The sequence below is a fragment of the Gymnogyps californianus genome, chromosome 9 (genome assembly GCF_018139145.2).
Source record: "Gymnogyps californianus isolate 813 chromosome 9, ASM1813914v2, whole genome shotgun sequence".
Lineage (NCBI taxonomy): Eukaryota > Metazoa > Chordata > Aves > Accipitriformes > Cathartidae > Gymnogyps > Gymnogyps californianus.
In genome coordinates this window covers 16,481,024-16,503,096 of record NC_059479.1, presented here as the reverse complement: position 1 = coordinate 16,503,096, position 22,073 = coordinate 16,481,024, and the positions used below count along the sequence as shown (strand labels likewise).

Genomic DNA, 22,073 nt, shown 5'->3' with positions numbered 1-22,073 from the left:
TATACCTACTCGTGTTTTAGCACACTGAACTTTTGGTGTGGCTTACTTGCTGCGGGTCCTCAACTGTGATAGGAATCAAAAGGAAAACTTGCTGGTTAATGAAGATCTGAAATGATCTCTGCTGTGTATTTTTTTCAGCAGCTGTAGCAAAGATTATTTTGCAGTGCATATATTTGTGAGACAAATAACACCACTCTGTTAAGAAGCATACTTACATTTGGGGATGACAGGTGGGAAAAGGACCAGCACACGCTTCCCAATTCGTGTTATACGGCTTTTTAGCTGTACAGAAGCAAAGATAAGGAGGAGCTGTGATATTTGCAATACTTATCTCTGTACCTACCAAGGAGACTAATACTTACCTTTTTTCAGAGTTGTGCTTCTAATTTTCCCTTCTTTCAAGGATATCTTTATTGCCACAGATAAGCAAGATAGATTGCCACACAAGGGCTTGGATGCACACCTTAGTTTAATGAGTTACCGTTGTCTTACCTGAGTCATAACCACTGACCATAATATACTTGAGTTATTGTAAATGGAGATGAAATCTTTTTTCACTGAATGCTTAAACTAACCTGTTTTACATCTCAGTTGACTAAGAACATTTGCATCTCAGCCCATGCTCAGTATTTCATTAAGCTGAGGTTTCTTAGTCATGAGATGATGTTCACCTGGGAAATAAAATTAAGCAAAAAAAAGAGTTCTGTGCTTAATTTGAGGAAGTAGAAAAAAGGGTCTTATTCACAAGTTGCCATTCGTGTGTTTTAAATCAAATACACAGAGACGATGGCTTTTCATGGTTTATATGGTATATATTTGTATCTTAGTTTATCTAGTGAAAACTGGGGCTTCAGTCTTTTTTTTTTTTCTAAACTGAACCAAAATGCTCTGTAAAACTATTTGCTGTTATGGAATGAAGCTTTATCCTGTCTCTGTAAATAAATATTTACTGTAGTAGGGATTTACAGTTTGGGTCTCCTGCATTGTAATTTGGCAATAGTTCAGTCTGGATGTGTGTTTCTTCCCTGATATTATATCCTGCACCAGAGAAGCCTTTGTAACAGTATAGCATCTGCTATGTTACTCTGGTAGTTTTGGTTTCAGCAGACCTGCATCTTCTGATTTTTTTAAAAAGGTTTTGCTGAAAAATACAGTCCATTTAAATTGTAGTCGGGGTACTTGAATTTGTCTTTGCTTACTTACGCAACAGATTTCAGTTTTGTAGTAAATCTGTGTGTTTCACATACTATTCCTATTGATTTTACTCCTTGCAGTTGTATCTAGGTATGACGTTGCCTTCAAGATTTATTTTTCTTTTTAATTCACAATTTATTAACAGGTTGACTTTATGGTACAAATGCAACTAAAAGATTAATTTGAAGTTCATTAATTTTATTCTTGACATTTATACTTCTTCAAACCTAGAAATTTTAGTTGTCATGACATAGCTATTAAAAACCTCTCTTAAGGTTGCTGTAGGCTTTCTTGCTGTGAGGTATCCACTGTAGGATTCTGTGGGGTGTCTTTGTGTACCTAAGAATCGTATGCTGAAAGCTTAGGAGAATGCCTGTAAATGGTTTTAGGTCTTGAAGTATGACAGATATCTGATCAAAATGAAGGATGTTTGCTATTTTATTGGGTTTGCATGGCAAGGTTTTGGCAGTGGGGGGATTGCAGGGGTGGCTTCTGTGAGAAGATGCCAGGAGCTTCCCCTGTGTCCGATAGAGCCAATGCCAGCTGGCTCCAAGACGGACCCGCCGCTGGCCAAGGCTGAGCCCATCAGCGACGGTGGTAGCGCCTCTGGGATAACAGGTTTAAGAAGGGGGAAAAACTGCTGTGCAACAGCAGCCGGGAGAGAGGAGTGAGAGTATGTGAGAGGAACAACTCTGCAGACACAGAGTTGTCTGCAGACAACTGCAGTTGTCTGCAGACAGTTGTCGTCTTCTGTCAGCGAAGAAGGAGGGGGAGGAGGTGCTCCAGGCACCGGAGCAGAGATTCCCCTGCAGCCCGTGGTGAAGACCATGGTGAGGCAGGCTGTCCCCCTGCAACCCATGGAGGTCCACGGTGGAGCAGATCTCCACCTGCAGCCCGTGGAGGACCCCACACCGGAGCAGGTGGATGCCCGAAGGAGGCTGTGAGCCTGTGGGAAGCCCATGCTGGAGCAGGCTCCTGGCAGGAGCTGCGGACCCGTGGAGAGAGGAGCCCAGGCTGGAGCAGGTTTGCTGGCAGGGTCCCGTGGGGGACCCACCTGGAGCAGTCTGTTCCTGAAGGACTGCACCCCATGGGAGGGACCCACGCTGGAGCAGTTTGTGAAGAACTGTAGCCTGTGGGAAGGACTCACATTGGAGAAGTTCGTGGAGGACTGTCTCCATGGGAGGGACCCCACGCTGGAGCAGGGGAAGAGTGTGAGGAGTCCTCCCCCTGAGGAGGAAGGAGCAGCAGAAACAACGGGTGATGAACTGACCGCAACCCCCATTCCCCATCCCCCTGCGCCGCTCAGGGGGAGGAGGTAGAGAATTCAGGAGTAAAGTTTAGCCCAGGAAGAAGGGAGGGGTGGGGGGAAGGTGTTTTACGATTTAGTTTTTATTTCTCATTATCCTGCTCTGATTTGATTGGCAATAAACTGAATTAATTTCCCCAAGTCGAGTCTGTTTTGCCCGTGAAGGTAATTGGTGAGTGATCTCCCTGTCCTTATCTTGACGCACAAACCTTTCATTGTATTTTTTCTCCCCCTGTCCAGATGAGGAGAGGGAGTGATAGAGCGGCTTTGGTGGGCACCTGGCATCCAGCCAAAGTCAACCCACCACAGCTATCTATCATAAACTTACTTGGTTTACAGTATTTTTTCCCTTTTGGTTCTGCTCTGATTAGCCTTTGAATTCTTCAGATTGTAGAAGTGAGCAGTTGTTGCCAAAATGAAGCTGACTGTAGCTGCAGAATATCACTTTCTGCAGTTGTTGCCACTCAGGGAAACCTTTTACAGTATTTTCAAACAGCTCCTTTTTATGATGATGTAAATAAACTAAGAGCAAGAACTCAATTGTACATCAAAGTGTCTACTTTTCAAAATCCTTAGTGTAATGGGGCTGACCAGTGTTGTGCTAAAGAACATTTCTGTTTGTAAGGAACTCTTATGGTTTTATAAATATTTTATGTCCCTTAACACTTCTAATGTAGCAAATCAGGAGGCCATCTGATCTAGGTTTAATATAATTAATTATTGATCTCAAAGGTACTGTTATGCATTAGAGGAGAGAACAGGCTTGTGCTAACTTTGCTTCAGAACAATAGTGCTCTTTTAAAAAAAGACAGCAGCATGTTTTCTTTGCTTCCGATTCTTCATCGGTAAAATGGAACTTACATTATTCTGCCTGCATTACACTAGTCCTACACTGGGAAGTAGTCAGATTGCTGGGTATGATATACATATTTAAAATAAAGAAGATTCTCAGCAATAAAAAAGATGTAACTGATGGCTATTCCAGGGGAAAAAAAAAAAATCTTTGAGATTTTGAGTTGAAAAGGACCAAAAAAAAAAAGTGAATATTAGTACTCTCCTGATGTACTTGGTGAAATAAATATAGAAGAACAAAGTGGTGTTGCCCCCAAATGGCAAAATGCTGGGCAGTTATTTTCACGTAACATATTGGCTTTATTGCCGTAAATTGGTACAACTGAGGGCAAAATTCATTGCTGATAACGTTTTGGTGCATGTCTCTGCAGCTAATGTTGCTATTTTGCTAACCAAGTGTTTTAGAGACTTTTGGGAAGAACACATCCTTATTTCAAAGCTATTCTGGATTCCTTGACCTTTATTTTATTTTCTAGGGTATTTTACCCTATTGATTTAAGTATCTAGGGTATTTCCCAGTAGTTTTACTCAAGTAGCTATGAAACTGAAAATGTTTTCTAAAAGCAGAGCCCTTTCTCCGTGTAAATGTGCATCGCCTTCCATATCTACAGCTGAAGTCATTTCCCGAGTGAGGCAACAGGATGATCTTGGTGGAATTCCCAGTAGAAACTGGGGTCTAGCTTTGAGCAGAGCTGAGGGTAGATGACCTTCTGTAGGTTGTCCCTAAAATTGGTTGTTTGAGAGCAACATGTAGTGCATTTCATTAGCGAGGGATTGGCAAGTATGGCCTGAGCTGCTTTTTCCCCTTGCCTCCCTTGTGGGGATAATGCTAGTGTCTGGGCTGAGCAGTTAATGATTCTTTTGTTACCTACTCCTTTATTTTACAATTAGTATCCTTGTCATTCTACAGGTGAATTTTAACTCTCTGCAACCCTGGAAGTAAATCATTCTTCAGTAGGCTTGTGTGAATGGAGTTAGCAGAGTGCCAGCAAACTGCTCAGCAGTGGTCTTACTTGCCTGGGCGAACATGGTTCTTGATTTCCCATTGGGAAATCGCAATAAAAGGGAGTTTTATTGCTGAGAAGCACCCAACAACTTGTAGTTATGGAAACCCTGTCTGATAATACAGTATTCAAAAAATTCGCAGCTCATAGAGCACTTTCAGGACTAGGATAAGAAGGTGAGACTCTGCTGATTCCTCACAATTATGCCAGGGGCCATAGCTGTGGAATTAGTTTGTAATGTACTGAGTGTTTATTGGCTTAAGTGCAAACCTGTAGTCTATATCACATTCATGGGCAAAGCAGTATTGACTGGTGGGACTGTTGAAGTGACTGATACTAACCTGATGCAGTTTATTGTGTCTAAAATCTAATGACCTTCCAAGTAGACGGAAACTGTTATGGCATTTTGAGGAGTGCTGCTTTTTATTGCACTGTTGTAATCATTCTCTTAAGCTGAGCAGTTGCGTCAACCTTACAAATGGTGACTAATGTCCTTGTACTGTATATCATAACAGAAAATGGTATTAGGAGAATTGTGAATGAAGTAATGAAATATGTGTTGAAGCAAAGCCAACTTTGAGATCAGCTCAGTGTTATGACTCATTCAGTAAGCCAGAGCTCTTTAAACAGACATAAATGTTGTTATCTAGTCAATGTCTGACTTCAGTTAGAAAATACAAAAAAATTCTATTTTCCAACAGTAACTTACAATCTATGAATTGCAGACCAGGCAAGAAAGTATTTTTGATTGATGTAATGTACTGGTCTTTGGGGGGTTTTTTTGTTTTTCATTATCATTCACTTCCATTTTTTTGAAGAGAAGCAAAAGCATTCTGAAACTTGAATAGCCGCAGTAAGGTAGTCACACAGGCTCTATGCTGAAAGTGTATCCTTAGGAAAACCATGTTCTGAGAATGATTGTCTACACTTCTCAATTTTGTCTTTCTTTGCTTTCTTGTATTTTCTCACAATTGTTATCTTTCAGAATTTGAGAGGGGGTTAATGGCAAGAAAGTGGAACAAAAAGTACCAGAAGCCAACCTAAAAATTCTGAAATAACTTTTGAGGGATGCATTTGAAGTGATCTAAATCTAATGCTTCTATGGAATATTAAAAACCTGAATCAAAAGATAGTTTTCCATTAAACATGGAAGGGTACTTAGAGGTGCTATAAGGGATATATTAACTTCACATACAAGCTCTCTACCCTAATAGCATTTTTTTGGGAATGCCCTGCATCCATGATCTCAGCAGGTTTGTGGAACAGACTTTACAGTATGTCTTTGGGTAATTGCATCTCTCATATTTTTTTGGGGTAATCTCATCTCTTATTTTGCAGTTCTTCTGTAGGAGAATAAAAGCTCTGTGTGATTGCTTTGGTAGCTTTGCTTTAGTTGAACTTTCCATTTATGTGGCCATACTAGAAGGATGGCAAGCATAGGAAATACAGGAAGGAAGCATAAGATAACTGTTGCTTGTATTTTTGTTTCTGTTGTAACAAGAAGAAAAAGTTTTACTTGTGCATCAGGATCCAAAAGCTTGTATTTTTTCTGTATGGATTTTTGTTCTTTTAGAATTCCCTGATTCTTAGATTTGAAAGGAACTTTTAAGATATCTGGGCTAATATTTTTATTACTGTGCAGAAAGAATGATTTTGGCAGCCAAGATAAAATGCATACTCATTTTCTCAGGAAACTTTTTACTCCCAGATATGGAGAGATGAAGTATGTCTCATTAATGAAATTAGTATATTTTGATCTGAACTCTGTTTAATAGGAGCTAATTCAATATCTAGTGGCAGGGAGGTGACACAGCCATTGTATCTTGGGTGTATAATCTATATGGGAATAATGCAATTTATGTAATATACTTATGCATGTGATGGTAGGATTAAATATTAGTGTTCCATACTTTATGTAGGAGTCATCTGATAGACTGTTTATGAAGAATGGCAGGCGTTTTCTAGCTATAGTGTGGTATGAGCAGCAAAACTTTTGCATGTACAGAAAGTATGATATGGTGTTCTCATGTACAAACAGTGGGATTTTCATAAAAGTCAGACATAGTGGAATAAACAGTCTCCTAAGAGCTGTTTCCTGTGACTGGAAAACAGAACAACAGTAAATGACTAAATAAGAGGTAGTTCAATTACTGCTTGTGCTTATTGAAGGCTGGGAACTGCCATGTTACATTTCAGGTTGGCCTCTGGTTTACCATACTACATGGCTATCGCTTCCAAGGGGGTCATCTCAAAAAACTTCTTCACCCTCATTTTGTGTTTATAATGGCTTTTACTGGATCAAAGTATCATTACCTCCCAAAGAGGTTCCTCTGGGAGTACTTTTTGCTTTACTCATTTGTGCTTCCTACTTTCTCAGAGTTCATTAGTCCTTACTTGGGTAGCATTCCTATTCACTGAGAAAGGAATCAGAAGTGAGTGTACGTTTCAAAACCTTAGTTTCACTATGCTGTATACATTTTCTTGAACGCAACAGGTCTTCTCGTGGGAACATTAGATGCCGTGTTGGATTCTACATCGAAAGTCGCCCCATTTCGCATCCTGCATCAGACACCAGACTCTCAAGTCTACTGGTCCATTGCATGCGGTATGTACTATGATTTAGAAGCTAACTGAGTTTATAAAGTGAAAAATGAGGGTACAAAGTACAGGATCCTTTTTTGTGTTAATCCTCTCACATCATTATTCATTCTCATGACCTCTAAATGGTTTAAAATTATTTGCAAACCTGTGATTGACAGTAGTGTGTGCTTCCAGTTTTTCAGAATGTGTCTATGGACTCTTCATATTACAACTTCAGATTGCCTGCTTTCTGCAGTAGTCCATCAGGTACTAAAGCCTTGGTGCTGTCTTAGAACAACAGAGGCACAATCTTCTCTTCTGTAAGCTGCAAGTGTAACTTGGCACAGTTCAGGATGGTAGGGATAAGTTGACCCTTGGGAGTACTAAGTGTGCTGTAGGTAGGAATAACAGGAGCCGCTTATCCTAATGTTTTTTTCTACTTTATCTTTGCTTGCTAAAATGAGCCAGGTTCCCAGTCATGGTTTGAGCTGAATTCCTCCTCATATCTGTTGCTCTCGTAGTGTATGAAGTTCTTTCTCTTTCTCATGTTGCGTTATTAATCAGTAGGAAATGGAAAAGAAAGTGGACCTTGAGAGTGGGTATGTGATTTTTCTTAGAGCATACTTTTTGATAGCATGCATGGGTTTATTTTGTTGTGGTTTTTTTTTTTAATTTTATGTTTTGCAGCTTCTCCTGAAAATAAAGTCTTAATTCTTTTATACAGGCTGCTTAACTACTGGGTGTCCAAAGAGACCTCCATTCCAAAAGTTGAGAGGACTCTTTTATTCTTTACATGCATCATTGGTTTTCCTTCTGAGGCATGGTCTTGTCTTTATATTGAAATTAATTAATATTGTCATGTGGTCTAATGCTAAAAAGTCACTATTGTGGAATTAATCTATTTCTTAGGCTTATTGACAACTCTCTGAAAACATCTATAATTACAGTGAAGAAGAACCATATATTTTAGTTCATTTTTCCATGCTTTAATTTTTTTTATTAGTAGTGTTCATTAAAGAAACAAGTCTCCATCTAGACTCCTCTGGGCCCTAGGCCTTCCTTTTAGTTGCCTGTGGCAAAAGATGAGCTTTGCAGGGTATCTGCTATTCTGCAAACACTTACATGCACAAGTAATTCCACTAGTAAGTGCTATACTGTTGTTACATTGGATTTTGCTGTTACCGCTTTATTATGAATCTTCATTGCTTCACCTTAAATGAAAAATTGTGCCTCTTGCTGTCTTTTCTATACCGTTAGCTACTTTCAAAATACAGTTTTGTTCTTTTAGCTGTTTAGTTAATAGCTTAGACATTTCATGCTGTAATGCTAATCTGCTCCTGTTCGTGTTCTGCAAGGACTTCTCTGAAGGGCAGTAGTCAGTGAGAAAACTGTTTAATAACGATTTAATGTAATTCATTACATGTCACTTTAAAAGGGCAGCCTTATAAAGTTGATGGAATTTGAACAGTTTGTGAATTGGCAGCAAATAAAATTTTAGGACTACTTCTGAAGAAGTCAGAACTGATGGTGACAGGCTATCAAAAAGGTACTTTGATAAGTATGTTGGAAATGTACTCTGGGGAATTCTGCTGCCATTAGGTCAGCCCTTGGGACAGCACAAAGGGTAATCTTCACCTTACGACTGAATTTGTATCAATTCTGTGCTGCGTAAGTGTACTTTACAACAAAAGGCTACATAATGTAGTTGTACTTTGTATTAGAAAACAGGTTGTTCCTTCTGTGAAGTGAAGAAATTGAAGAGACTACATTTTGTTCCTGCTATTGCATATTAAGGGTCTGAAACAGTGCTCCTATATCATTTAAATATTTATTAAAAAGTTTCATCTCTACTGTGTCACATCTGTGCCTCTGATTCACACTGTGACTCAAATAATTGGTCTACATGTGTAGTCTGAGAAAAATAATTAGTTTGTGATTTAATTGCTATGTTAATTACTCTTCGTATAATTTTTTACAGTGTTATTGCAAATCCATCCTGTGTAGTGCAGTCTAACTATTTAACCATAGAACAATTTCTATTCATTCCCAAGGCAACTTTAATTCTGTGGAGTCCATTGAAAGTTGTTTAATTAGTCTTTACAAAGTAAATTGAGAAAAAAGAAATTGTTAAAGATGTGTTCTTGCTTAGGGGTATTGATAGTATGTGATTACACTGACTGATTTTATTTGTTAGCATTCCTGTGGAGGATGAAACTACCAATTAATTTATATTCTGGAATCCCTTTATTCAAACCTATGTAAATTCTTTTCCTCTTTTTACCTCTCCCTGTCTCCCACCATCTGATGGGGAGCCACCTGTCTTCAAAGAACTGACTCAGTATTGAATTTGCTGGACCTCTGCTGTTGTTTCACTAGTATCATCTCTGCTAATTACCTATTACCACTTGCATAATTTGTAATTGAGTATGTGAAAAGAATAAGATGAATTATCATAAGCATTTTGAAGTTGGCCTACCACATTTCTCTAATTATAAAAGTAGCTAGCGGGTAAGAATGTTCCTTTATATTTAAAGTAAACCAGTAATCTAAATGTATTTCTGGAAAATTCATGCGAGAGAGGTTTTTCTTTGCTATAAAGTTGCAGTGACATTCGCCATATAGTAGGTGATAGCTCTCTGAAAGCTAGATTAAAAAGCAGTGTAAAGTAAGTAAAGTAACAAGGTTGGCTTCTCTCTAAGGCGTTTGAAAATGCAGTGTTTATATTTTTGGAACATTGAATTTTATCTTGGCTCTATGGTTTCTACATTCCTTATGGTTATTGATAACAGGTTTTTTAAGTTACTCCTCCTCTTGTACATATGTAATGAAAGGAAAGATAACAGTCCTTATTCTCATGTGTTTGAGTCCCAGAGGGTCCAGAAGAAAAAAATACTAACGCTGGTCGTGCCAAATGTTGTTTCAAGGATTGTTCAGCTTGTATGAATCAGTGAGCCTTTTTTCCTGCATCAGGAGTTAGTTCTGGTATACGTTTTCCATATAGAGTGCAGCTGTGCTTCTGTCCTCTTGTAGAAGCTCGCAACTGCATGAAAACAATGCATTGTTTGGAATTACAGCGTAAGCAGAACTTTATTGTAGGTAGGATGACGTTGTTTTCCTGAATGGTCGTTGCCTAAGCTTTAGCGTGGTTAGAAATATAATTGATAGAGAATGAGATAAAACCATGAGCTATAATAAGCACAAGTAAGTAGCAATTGATTGTTTGTTGTAAGCAGCATAAACGGTTGTTTCACATATCCAAACAGAAATCTTTGCTACCTTCCTGGTTACGGTGATGTATGCTTTACATCCTTACACTTGTTAGAAGGGATTTTGCACAGCAGGTCTAAGTCTTGGAGTTCTACTCTGGAAAATGGTGTGGCCCAGTGATCACAGCTGAGCATATCAAAGGCCCAGATTTCATTTTCTTCTTAGTCTCATGGATTTGATCTCACATTTCCCACCTTCTAGACCATTAGACTGGGAGTGCTCTAGCGATGCTCTGCCATCCGTGTTGGAGAGGTACTGCTGAGCTGAAGGAACTGTCAGTCCAAGTCAGGCTTCAGCACTGAGCCACACAATGTTGACAAAGCTGAGATGCTTCTGGATGTCAAGGCTAGAAATATAGCTGCATAAAGGGCTTGAAAGATCAAAACACAGCAGTGCACATTTTTAATGTACACCTAATGAATTTTTAGTGTACACAAGAGTTGGACAGTAAATACGAGACTTGTGGTTTGGACTTGTGTATCTAAATTACTCTGTGAGTCGGGAATTTGCTAAGTATTCTCTTGATTAATATTTTTAGTGAAATGATTAAAGTCTGTTCTAATGTTAAGTAATAGTAACCTTCTCTTTCAATCAGGATCCAGCAGAGAAGAAATAACAGAACACTGGGACTGGTTAGAACACAATGTTATGAAGACTTTATCCGTATTTGATTCAAATGAAGATATTACGAGCTTTGTCCAGGGAAAGATAAGAGTAAGTAACAGGCACATGACATAATTGGGAAAGGCTAAGTATTTTTTTCCTCTAAACGTATGTCAATAATGTGTCCTAATTAGAATATCAAAGGACAGCGTTGTAATGCTACATACTTCTGAGTGAATAGTATGTGGCTGTTAACTTCAACACACTCCATTGTTCCTGTTTATCTGCCCCGCAGTTAAGTAAGGTTGTTTGACATAAACTCTTCTTGGTAAATGATACACCTGATGCTTTTAGATAGTGGTCTAAAACTGTTGATAAATTATTTCACAATAACTTTAATAATGCCTGGGAAGCATATGGTATATTTTTGTGAAGGTGCAGCAGTTCACTTTATATATGCTAAATATTTAGCCCAGGAATTCTTGTGATTGAGGAAAATATATTTCAGGAGAGGAGACCCGGGAATGTGTGTCTTGCCTAAGATGTGTGGGAAACTTGGTGGATGAGTCTGAAATAACACATTTGATTTGTGACCTGTGTTTTGATCCTCAGACTATTCTTCCTGTTCTAAAACTTACTATTCTGTTAGGAGAATGCTACACTGTATGTATGCAGGTGCATATATGACACCCACCCACACGGATGCATATATAAAGTAACTGGTTCTTTTGTTTTAGGGTTTGATTGCTGAAGAGGGAAAAGGTTCTTTTGTAAAAGAAGAAGATCCTGAGAAGTTTCGTGAAGGTCTTATGAAGTTTGAGAAGTGTTTTGGATTACCGGAGCAGGAGAAGTTGGTTACCTATTACTCATGCAGTTACTGGAAGGGCAGAGTGCCCTGTCAAGGATGGCTTTATCTTAGTACCAACTTCCTTAGCTTTTACTCATTTTTGCTGGGAGCAGAAAGTAAGTTAGCCTCGATACTAAGCCTAGTCCCTTCACATTTTACTGTTTATCTTTCAGATTTGGAAGAATTCTTCCTATGTCCTAAGGGAGCTATTTTGCCATGTGAGCAGATGTCAACACAGAATAGCAAAAATGGCAAACATGAAATACTTTATGGAAATGAATACATTTGTGTAACTTACTACACAATGTCCATTAGTTTTCTTCCTCTATATAAGCTTCAGAATGAAGGCAGACCTGTTGCAGTTGACTGTAACTAAAAGTTGTCCATTATCTTTAGTTCATGCTGCATATTAATTCAGTCTTTGAGGATTACAGTTATTTCTTCACACACAGACTTAATACTTCACAAGTGCGCTACGCATGGTGATAATTGCACGTATCTTTTTTTCCTGTGTAACGTTAGTTTGAAATGCCCAAACAAATGCCTCTAATAGTGCGAGCTATAACTGTATTTATGTGAAAACTAGAAAGCCTAAAGAAAGTAGGATCCTTTCTAAGCTAATTTTCGTTTGTATTGGGAAATGTCATAGCTAATGGGCATGGTTCCTCTAAATGCCAATACATGATCAATTTACTTTAAGAAGCCCTATTGGTAAACTGTTTAAAGTGGGGTAGCTTATATGGTGGTGTTTCTTTGCAATTTGCAGTTTCACATGAGAGCAAAGAAAGGGTGACGTAAGCTTGTATTTTCATACATGGTGTGTCTTTAATGTTTTTCTTTCTATAAAATTCTTTCTAATGGAATTGTTTTATAGGAGTTGTGAAGAGAGTGTTTTTTGTGCTTTTGTGAGTTTGTAGTCCTTTCCAAGTGTGTTATCATTTAACTATATTGCTTAATTATATTTTATTAGTGCTGTTGACTACTACTTTTCTTTTTTTAATATGAGGGTAGCAGCTAACGAGAAGTTACTCACATCTGCTTATATTTGTATTTTCAGTAAAACTTATTATCTCCTGGGATGAAATATCAAAACTTGAGAAGACTTCCAATGTGATTCTGACAGAGAGCATTCACGTGTGCTCCCGTGGGGAAGATCACTATTTTTCCATGTTTTTGCACATTAGTGAAACGTTCCTTCTCATGGAGCAGCTGGCAAACTATGCTGTTAGGAGACTTTTTGACAAGGAGACATTTGAAGATGACCTAGTCCTTCATGACCCCCTGCAGATCACCAAGAGGTAATGTGTTGCTTAGAGTCTGTCTGCTCTGGGCCCAGTACATTTTTAGGCAAAGGGGAAGAGAATCCTTGTCTCAAGGAGATATGTAAATGTCAGCAAAGCTGGTGTTCTCTTAAACAAGTGTCTCATTAAAGTTTGGGATCAAAGCAATGTGAGGCGTTGTAATTTATTGTTACTTTGCAGTATCAAAAGTCTATATGAAGGCAGGAAGTGATCAAAACTTCAGAGCTGGTCTTCAACTGTAGGGTTTTAAAAGGCGTTCTAGCAGCATTTAGGATTAGAAAATTAAGAAAGGAGCTGCAGTGTCTCCAAAGAGACCTGATGAAGAAGGATAAGGTGGAGAATAAATGATTTAATAAACATATGTAAATAATAACTGCATGGCTTTTCTGCCACTGGAGATGGGTGATGAAATCAATGAGTTGCAGATGCATGCATCGCTTTCCGTATTTACAACAGTATTTTAGGCAGTGGGAAAGATGTGTATGTAAGTAACCTGATGGTTAGGGTCCTTCCTTCTCAAGGAACGTGTGTGATTATTCCTTGTAGTAATTTGATGGTTTCTCTTCAGTTCTGGTGTCTGTTGAAGCAAATGTTGTCTTTTCCTCAGAGTGCTGTCCAAATTCTCACTCAAATGTGCAGGTTTTGATCTGTGGACCACAGCTATTTACTGTGAAAAGTAACTGGGAAAAGCAAGTCTGTTGTTAGGTAATTTAAATTCACATAAAGGGACTAAATCTTTGTTGGAAAATGTTACCTATCTGCATATCAGAAGTTATGATAAAGCATTTTTCTAATAATTGTTCCTACTTAAAGCTCCATGCACCTATGATTTAAGAAAAAAAAAAGGTATTTAGTTTTATAGTATACTGATAATAAAACTTGTTTCAGGTTGTATTTCCTGGGTAATTGATACCTCAGTTTGATAGCAATGCTGGAGAGGGATGTTGCTCTACAACCAAAACGTTGTTTCTGGCTGCAGTTATCTGTGAAAGAATTAGCCCGTGGCAGATGTTTACAACATGTGCTACATTTCTAGCTAATTAACCCTCTCTCAAGCCAAAAACTTGTTTTAGGTTTAAATGGACTATTCTGATGGGTGGGGAAACAGAGCAGATTAGGCTATCAGTATGTTTTTCTATACTGCCTGTAGGCCCTGATTCAGCAAAGTGCTTTACTGTGTAAGAACATGCTTGTATCTATTCCTGTTTAGTGAAGTATTTAAGTATTTTGTTAAGTGGGTATATATAGATAGATGTGGTCCTGCCCTTTGTTGCCTCTTCAAGCAAAACATTGAACCTTCCAGATCGACTCCACGGATTATGGGAGAGCATGATGTTTTACTGTCTTTTCCCAAGGTATTTTTAACTTTTGTATTTGTAAAGACATTTTAAACTTATTTAATTTTTCTTTTCTCTCTCCTACCCTGTTTTTTGTTTTGTTTTTAATCTAGAGGCCTAGAGAGCCGTGCCCACAGTGAGCAGTTTAGTGCATTCTTCAGGCTACCCAAAGAAGAGACCTTGAAGGAAGTTCATGAGTGCTTCTTATGGGTTCCTTTCAGTCATTACAACACCCATGGGAAAATGTGCATTTCAGAAAACTACATCTGCTTTGCTAGCCAGGATGGCAGCCTGTGCAGTGTAATCATTCCATTAAGAGAGGTAATGCAAACGACAAGTCAGAGCCAGTTATACCAGAAGTTTTGCACTTGTGTAGTTTAATGCCAGTTTAGCAGATTTTCATTAGAATCTGCTTACTTTACATGATGTCATACATGTCCCCCTACCTTGGATACTGCATGTAGGAATTCTGTGTGTAGGTTTATAGAACTGCTTTCATGTTTCAGCTTTGTTCCCTGTATCCTCTTTCCCGTTTCTGTTTACTGTGATTTCTGTAGCTGGGTACAGATTCCAAATTTTTTAATACTTTTTTTTTTTTAAATGAAAAAGCTTATGCTTCATTCTTGAAGTTGAGTTAATGAGAGATTCTCAAGATAAAAAGGAAAGAATTGGAGAGGGTAGAGGATCTTGAAGATTAGTAATTGTTTTGCCATGTTTCTTTGTTAGCCCAGTAGTGCAGTTCTTTTTGCAGCAGTTGAGCAGTGCTGTCTCTGTTCAAAAGTCTATAGGAAAATCCACTGACAGTCAGTGAACAAGTATCAATGCCATTACAGCTGATAGTCTCAACAGACGGAATAAGGACCATATTGTAAAGGACACAGCATTCATATTTCTGTAGAGTACTATAGCTAGACTGTGGAATAACTTCTGGAAAAAAAAACCTTTCTCCATCCCTTGCTTGACTTCATGTGATCTGGGACATTGCCACATTTCAGTCTTCCAGTGTTAAAAGCTTTTCATCAGCACCCAGACATATTTTACAATAGCCTAAAAATTAATCAGGTTCTGTAATTGCTTTGTAATTGCTCTGTGTACATACTGCCTGACATAAGACACCTGACATAGGGGGGTGAGCTGAGCTAGTTTCAGCAATACACTTGGTGTTCCCCACCCAGATAAAGCAATTTATTTGATTTTCTATAAATAGTCCTGCAAACAATAGAGACTTCCATAACCTGTGAAAAACAAGGAGAGGCTGTGTTAAAGGAGCTGACTCTAAATTTATTGTTGTGGATTGTCAGGCCCTCACTATTTGTTCTACAGTACTGCAGAGTTACTTTATTTCAGTAGTCTTTCATTCTTTACCTATAACAATATAAAAGCATCAGCAATGGCAGTCAGCCTAGCTATTCATGATTGTCTCACTTGTACTTGCATTATTAAAGTGTATTAACTGCTCTAATCTGTAACTGTTCCATCATAGCAATTAAAATCAGCTCCAGCTGTCGTGTTATGACAGCTGTCTTTGAAAGGGTATTCTCAGTGGAAATTCATTCTTGTGAAACTTGTTTCATTTGATTACTTGCAAAAGCCATGTTTTGTCTCCTTCGGATGGTAAGAAAAAAGGTAGAGGGAAGGAAGATTTTCAAATAAGCTCAGCACTCACAGCTGGGAAAACCTTTTCAAAGATTTTTGGTACTCTGTCAAAAGTCTGTCACATAATACTTATCACCTTGTGCTAAAATAGCTCTAGACCACGGAGCTTTAAAAGTAGTGAGTTTGTTACTTGTGTTACTAATTCTGCTTGTATGGTGCTTCATAGTACTGTTTCATGTACACATGTATTTTTAACAGGTTTTCTCTTTTAGAAGTAAGCTGGTAAAATTTGTTGCCTAATTTATGTATCCTTGCTTCTGTAGGTCACAGGGGTGGATAAGGCAGATCCAGCCAATAGAGGAGTCAGCATTAGTACCAAAGGAAAAACAGCTTTTCGTTTCACAGAGGTTAGAGATTTCGAACAGCTTGTGGCAAAACTCAGAATGAAATGCAATGCAGCTTCAAGTCCACAACACATCATAACTACAGAGGTAACTACTCTGCTAATTCTAGTTTCTTAGTACCTGTTCCTAGGAATAAGGTTGTGTAGTCTTACAAAGAGTTTACGTATCGTTGTCAGTGTTTTGCTGTGTAATGCAATACTTTTATATTTAAGCCTGAATCTAGACACAAGATGTGTAACAATGTCTGCTGTACCTCTAGATTTCAAGTTGTCTAAATCTTTTTTTTGCTCTTTCAAAGATCATGTTCCCATCTCTTGCCTTCAGACCCTTCACATTAAAACAAAAGTCCACCAGTCTGATGTAAAATTATGTGTAGCTGTGTCGGTTTTTGCTAGCTGACTATTTGACTCAGGAAGTTGATGGAATGATTGTAAGGTTGTTTCTAGATGTGGAGAAATCCGTATGTGTAGTTTCATGCATGAGAAATAAGAAAGCAATGACAAAACATCCCTAACAAGCATTACTTATTATAGTTGCTGTATCTCTTCTCTGAAGATTTTTCCCTGAAAAAAAATTAATAGAATCAGCTGGAGTAGCCTCTAAAGTGACAGTTATAAGAGTGGAGAAGCATACAAATAAATGCCTTTTGGTAGAAAATAATCAGTGTATCAGCAAAATCTCTACCTTGAGATTTTGATTCTTAAGGGTTAAAAGGCAAAAATGAGTAATAAAAGCAAGATAGTTTGATATCAGCAGAAATGGTCAGCTGATAAGAGTACAGCACAGCCACGGGAGACCTGAGTGGTAAGGTCTGCTGCTCAGGGGCATTCTCTTTTAGATTACCTTATTTTGGATGATACCTGCATTATTTTGACATACCATGCTAAGTCAAGTACCTCTGGTTTTAAGGTGTGGACAAATAAATAACTCTGTGCCCATATGAAAGAATTTGTGTTAAACAATGGTACTACTGTGAATGCATTCTGGTTTGGGTTCTATTACTTTGTTTTCCATCATGTTTTGAAAAACAATCCAGGTTCTAACGCTGGTTTTTAAATGCTCTCAGCATTTCTGTATAGTTCAGTATATGGCTCCATTTAAATGAATGTTTTTCTTTTGACTTCAGTGGTGATGGATGGCCAGGCCTCCCTACCTATTGGAGTTCTCATTATGAATATTTGTCCTTTCATAGTTAAGTTTTTGGCTGTAGAGATGGATTTTTTTTCAAGTGCAGCCTACTGAAAGCCCAGCTGTGCAGAGCAGGGATTGCTGTTTTTCATTTATTTTAGAAGTCTGTATCTGGTACCTGTAACTTAATATAAGAAACAACGATGATCTAGAAGCAAAATGGTTTCTGATACCAGTGCTGCTTCTTGAAGGATTGTTTGGCATTTATAACTACCACTGTCAAATTTTTTTTCAAGGTTGCAGCTAGTTCTGCCTCTGACAGTCCAAAGGATTTTGATGCAGGACCATCAAAGATGGGTCAGAGAGATAACAGCAAAACTGTCAGTACAGAAGCCCTAATGACTGTCTACCATCCTCAGGATGCTGAGAATCTAGACTCTAAAATGGTAAGGGATAAAATGGCCAACAGTTTTTGGAATCTAATTGGAAAGGAATGAAGTATATTCAAAATGTATTCCAGCAAGGCTGCTGATTTCCTCTGGGGCTTTGCCAATCTTCTTTCATCTGCATTTTCAGTATTTGGAGTCCACAGGGTGCTTCTTCATGGCTCCATTCAATTTTCTGCTCATCTTGTTTAATAATGATATGCCTTATCTTCATGGAGCTAATTCCTCCTGCTCTTCCACCCCTCAGGGAAGAGTTGGCTGTTTGTTTTATGATAGTGAACATGTTTCATATCTATCTGAATTGTCAAGATACCAAGTTGCTACCAACTCTTTGGAGGCAAGGAGAATGTTATCAAGAAATTGACTTAATTTCTTCCTTGCTTCATTCTTTTGCACTTCTGTCTAACAAAGTTATGCTCTGGAGAATGTTTCTTTAATTGTTTTTGCAGTAGGACATCCTATTTTTGCTTCTCCATAGTGTATGCAAGAAGACAGAAAGGTTTTATTTTAAAATTAAGTCTTTCAGCAGAACTGGGTAAATTAAGATATGGAATTTTTGATATTAGAAATATCAGAAAATAAACACCCTTTGGGCAGGAGAAAAGGGAATTCAGATTTTTAAGTTCTGCTTTTTATTGTATGTTGAACAAAAGTGGACAAAATCTACTTTTCGGCACCTTTAATTGCTTTAACAATGTTAAATCTTACTGCTGCATGCACAGAAAATGTAGTGGCAATGTTCACCCTGTCTCAGCCCTGGAGCCTCTCATGAGTCGGAGCACCTGAGCATCAGTTGCTTTGCTTCAGAGAAATTGAATTGTGTTTTAGGTGCATAATCAATAGTTCATTAGTAATCTTGTACTTTACAAAGTATCTATTTCACTGTTTCTACTATCTCCACCTCCTTCTACTCTGCAGGTAAAATGCCTGTAACTTCAGTTTTGTCTGAATAGGGAATTTTTGCCAGTTTTCATTTGGTGGAGCAGGTTTTACTTACATGGCTGGTCCTACTGAAGTTCAGATGCATACACTGTTATCTTCTATGTTGACAGAAATTGCTAGTTTGTAAAAGTGTTCTATGTGGTTGATAAATATTTGATTAAATGTAAAACCTATATGGGCATAAGTGTTTTCAGCTATTAGTAACCCTCCTTAATTCAATTAGACTTCATTCTCCTGCAAATTTTCCTGATTATCGATTCTCTCCTAGTGCTGTTTGGAGCTCATGTAAATAAACCGAGGAAAGATTGAGAAACTGTGGGAGAATAATGACACTGATGTCATGCCATCCCTCTGTGTGCTTTCCACCATTTGTAGCCATTCTGTTCCAAATCTGTCAACTAATATAATGCAACAAAGCACGATGAATCAAAAAAAGGAAGCAACCTGTTTTGCCTGTTGAGTTTCTGTGGGATATTATTTCATCTGTAACAAATTTAGTACATTTTTATTGCTGTTAGCAAAGAACAGTTCATAGACATGTTGAAATCGAAATATGTTAATTTATCAGAGTAATTAAGCAGGTGTCTGTGACAGTGAGTTGACTTTGCAAATAATCACTTGCTTGATTTCGTTGTGCCATCATAGCCAAATATTTTTTCTCATAGTTTGTTTGTTAGAGCTGTCAAATTAGCACACAGAAACCTGCCACCACACATAAGCAATCTGAACCTTCTCTTCACCCTATTTTTCCTGGTTGTCTTTTCTACTGCTTTCATTCAATTTCATCTTTTTTCCTTCTTCTATTGATTTACACTTTACCAAGAAAATGTTACGGTGTTTATCACAAAGCAGCAACAAAAAATGGGATATTTTAAAATTGGCCCAAGTTACAATAAGCAGATTTGTTTGTATGTATGTATGTATCATACAAACATACATATGTATTTACATGGAAATAGCTGAAAAAGAATCTTACAAGAGGAAGTTTTAATGTACCTCTGATTTTTTGCCATAGGAATTATATGAGATGTTGAATTTTCTTACCCATTATGCAGGCAATGCATTTTTGGAACGCCTCAGGAGAACTATGATGGCAGAATTTGTCTGCACAGTTGCACCTTGCACTGGTTTGCTATCTTACTGCTTTATCACTGTTCATTCACTCTATTTCAATCCCTAGTACTTCGTGGTCCTTTGATAATTATGTAATTCTTGTTGATGTGGTGCCAAAGCTGCAAATGGTTCAATCTAGAGGTAACAAATAGGGCTGTCTACCTATTGATTTTTAAAAAAAAATAAGTTTAGCGGAATAGTGAACAATAAAACATAACGAATAGATGGTGATGACTTCATTTAAAATGAAAATCCACCTTGCATACAGTTATTGCTGTTTACGGGTTGGAATCATTCTCAAGTGGGAAGTAAGGAAAAAGTTGAACTTAGGAGTGGCTTGAAAAAGGTGAAAGGGAGTGATTGTTTGCTGTCGTAATACAGCAACAAGGGGGCTTCAAGTGAAGTTAGAAAGCGGCAGGTTTGTCTGGGTTCAGGAAGCAATTTGCAGGGAAAAATCTGCTGCATGTTGTTAAATTCAGAGAGATTGCCTCTGCTGAGGAGGTGCCTGTGCTTCTCTTTGCTGGAGGATGGAGGAGGATTTTGCAGATGTTTGCGTGACCTTACTGTTCTTTGTCACTTGCTGTTGGTTTCTGTCAGATGGGATACTGGCTTAGATTTACCTTTTGTGTGATCTGGTATAGACATTCGTGTAATAATATACTTTAAAGAATAGTAGGTCGTGTAGGAGATTGCATTGTATGCCAAACTTATACTATGCACAGGTTAGATTTTGCTCTGGTTTGCATGAGCATTCATTTCACATATCAATATGGATGCCAGTGCTGCCATTTCCAGTTTATATGAATATAACTGAGAGAAAATTTGGTTCTGTTCTCTGAAACCTGAGGAAGATCTTCCAGTATATTTAATGCTTGTTGTCTTCTGTTTTTCATAGTTGAAAGAAAAAATGAAAGAACAGTCCTGGAACATCCTTTTTGTCGAACGTGGACATGGTGTCAGTATGTTTCGAACAAAGAAGACTCGAGACCTAGTTGTAAGAGGGATCCCAGAGGCATTAAGAGGAGAGCTCTGGCTACTCTTCTCAGGTATTGCATAGCAAGTATAATTGATTCATTTTGTGGACTCTACTGTATGGATGTTCTAGTTACAGACCAAACGTAATCTGACAAAAAATGCTCTTATCTCTGGCAATTTATCCAAATGTTTCTGAAGAAAGACACTTCAAAATGATGAACAGGATAATTTTGTCTATTATTTTGTTTTGCATTGATTCAAACTAAACCTGCATCTTCCTCTCTTACAACAAACTCAGTTGAAAAATAACAATAAGAATTCATGCTGTTCCAGGGGACAGTCAGTTTCAGCAAAGCCTCTTTACTTGCTAAAAAGAAAAGCATGTTTGTGAGACTGTGTTTCAATTGTTTTGATTTAAGCTTTCTGAGAGGGTAGCGTTACCAGACACAAAAAAAAAAGTTTTCCTGGCAGAGAATTTGGTCCCAGTTATCGGCAGCTCTTTGCTATACGCTGTTGCTTGGTTTAAAGAGTGAGATGTACAGGCATTGTGGACTTTCTTACACATACGGGATCTCTTGCCAAAGCTCTGAGTGTGCTTTTGTGGCTTTCTTCTGTAGAACACACCTGTGTCAGAGCACTTAACTTGAGGGAATGGAGGCCCAGGGAATTAAGACACTGCTTTACAACACCTCTGTGCGCTTTCTATTCCCATTCACTGAAACACTTAGAAAAGCAGCAGCCACTGACTTGATCAGGGTCATACAGGAAACCTGTGTCAGATTCAGAAAATGAGCTGCAGATTTTGAGGAGCCACCCAGGACCTTATCTGCTAGCTGTACTCACTGTGTTCCCCTGGGCAGAGCTTTGTGCTGTTCCAGACAATCTGTTTATCGTAACAAATGCGTTTTATACTCTTCATTCAGCCTACTGTATGGTAGTTCCTTTTGAGGACATGTGAACATGGATGTTCTTTGCTAGTGTTGTTTGAGCGTTTACATAGGCATTTATGCTTCTCTTACCTGACCGATATCTCTGTCTTGGAAGGTGTTAACAGAAAAGTTATGGAATTAATTAGGTAAATATCAGTCTTTTGCCTAGTTTTTCTAATCTGTTCCCAGCTCTACAAATGGAAAGGTATTGTGTTTGCCAGAAAACTTGGGCAAAATTGTAGGTGAAAG

The 22,073-nt window shown here is 38.1% G+C and overlaps 1 protein-coding gene across 2 annotated transcripts in view; it reads left to right on the top strand.

Moving 5' to 3' along the window:
* TBC1D8B (TBC1 domain family member 8B) overlaps nt 1–22,073 on the top strand; it is a 42,570-nt gene that overhangs the window by 3,897 nt on the left and 16,600 nt on the right. For both annotated transcript variants that reach the window (XM_050901723.1, XM_050901721.1), the window contains exons 2-9: nt 6,851–6,961; nt 10,799–10,917; nt 11,544–11,769; nt 12,711–12,951; nt 14,405–14,612; nt 16,211–16,378; nt 17,716–17,865; nt 20,816–20,966. In XM_050901723.1, coding sequence (XP_050757680.1) covers nt 6,851–6,961; nt 10,799–10,917; nt 11,544–11,769; nt 12,711–12,951; nt 14,405–14,612; nt 16,211–16,378; nt 17,716–17,865; nt 20,816–20,966 — 1,374 coding nt within the window. The remainder of the gene's footprint in view (nt 1–6,850; nt 6,962–10,798; nt 10,918–11,543; nt 11,770–12,710; nt 12,952–14,404; nt 14,613–16,210; nt 16,379–17,715; nt 17,866–20,815; nt 20,967–22,073) is intronic.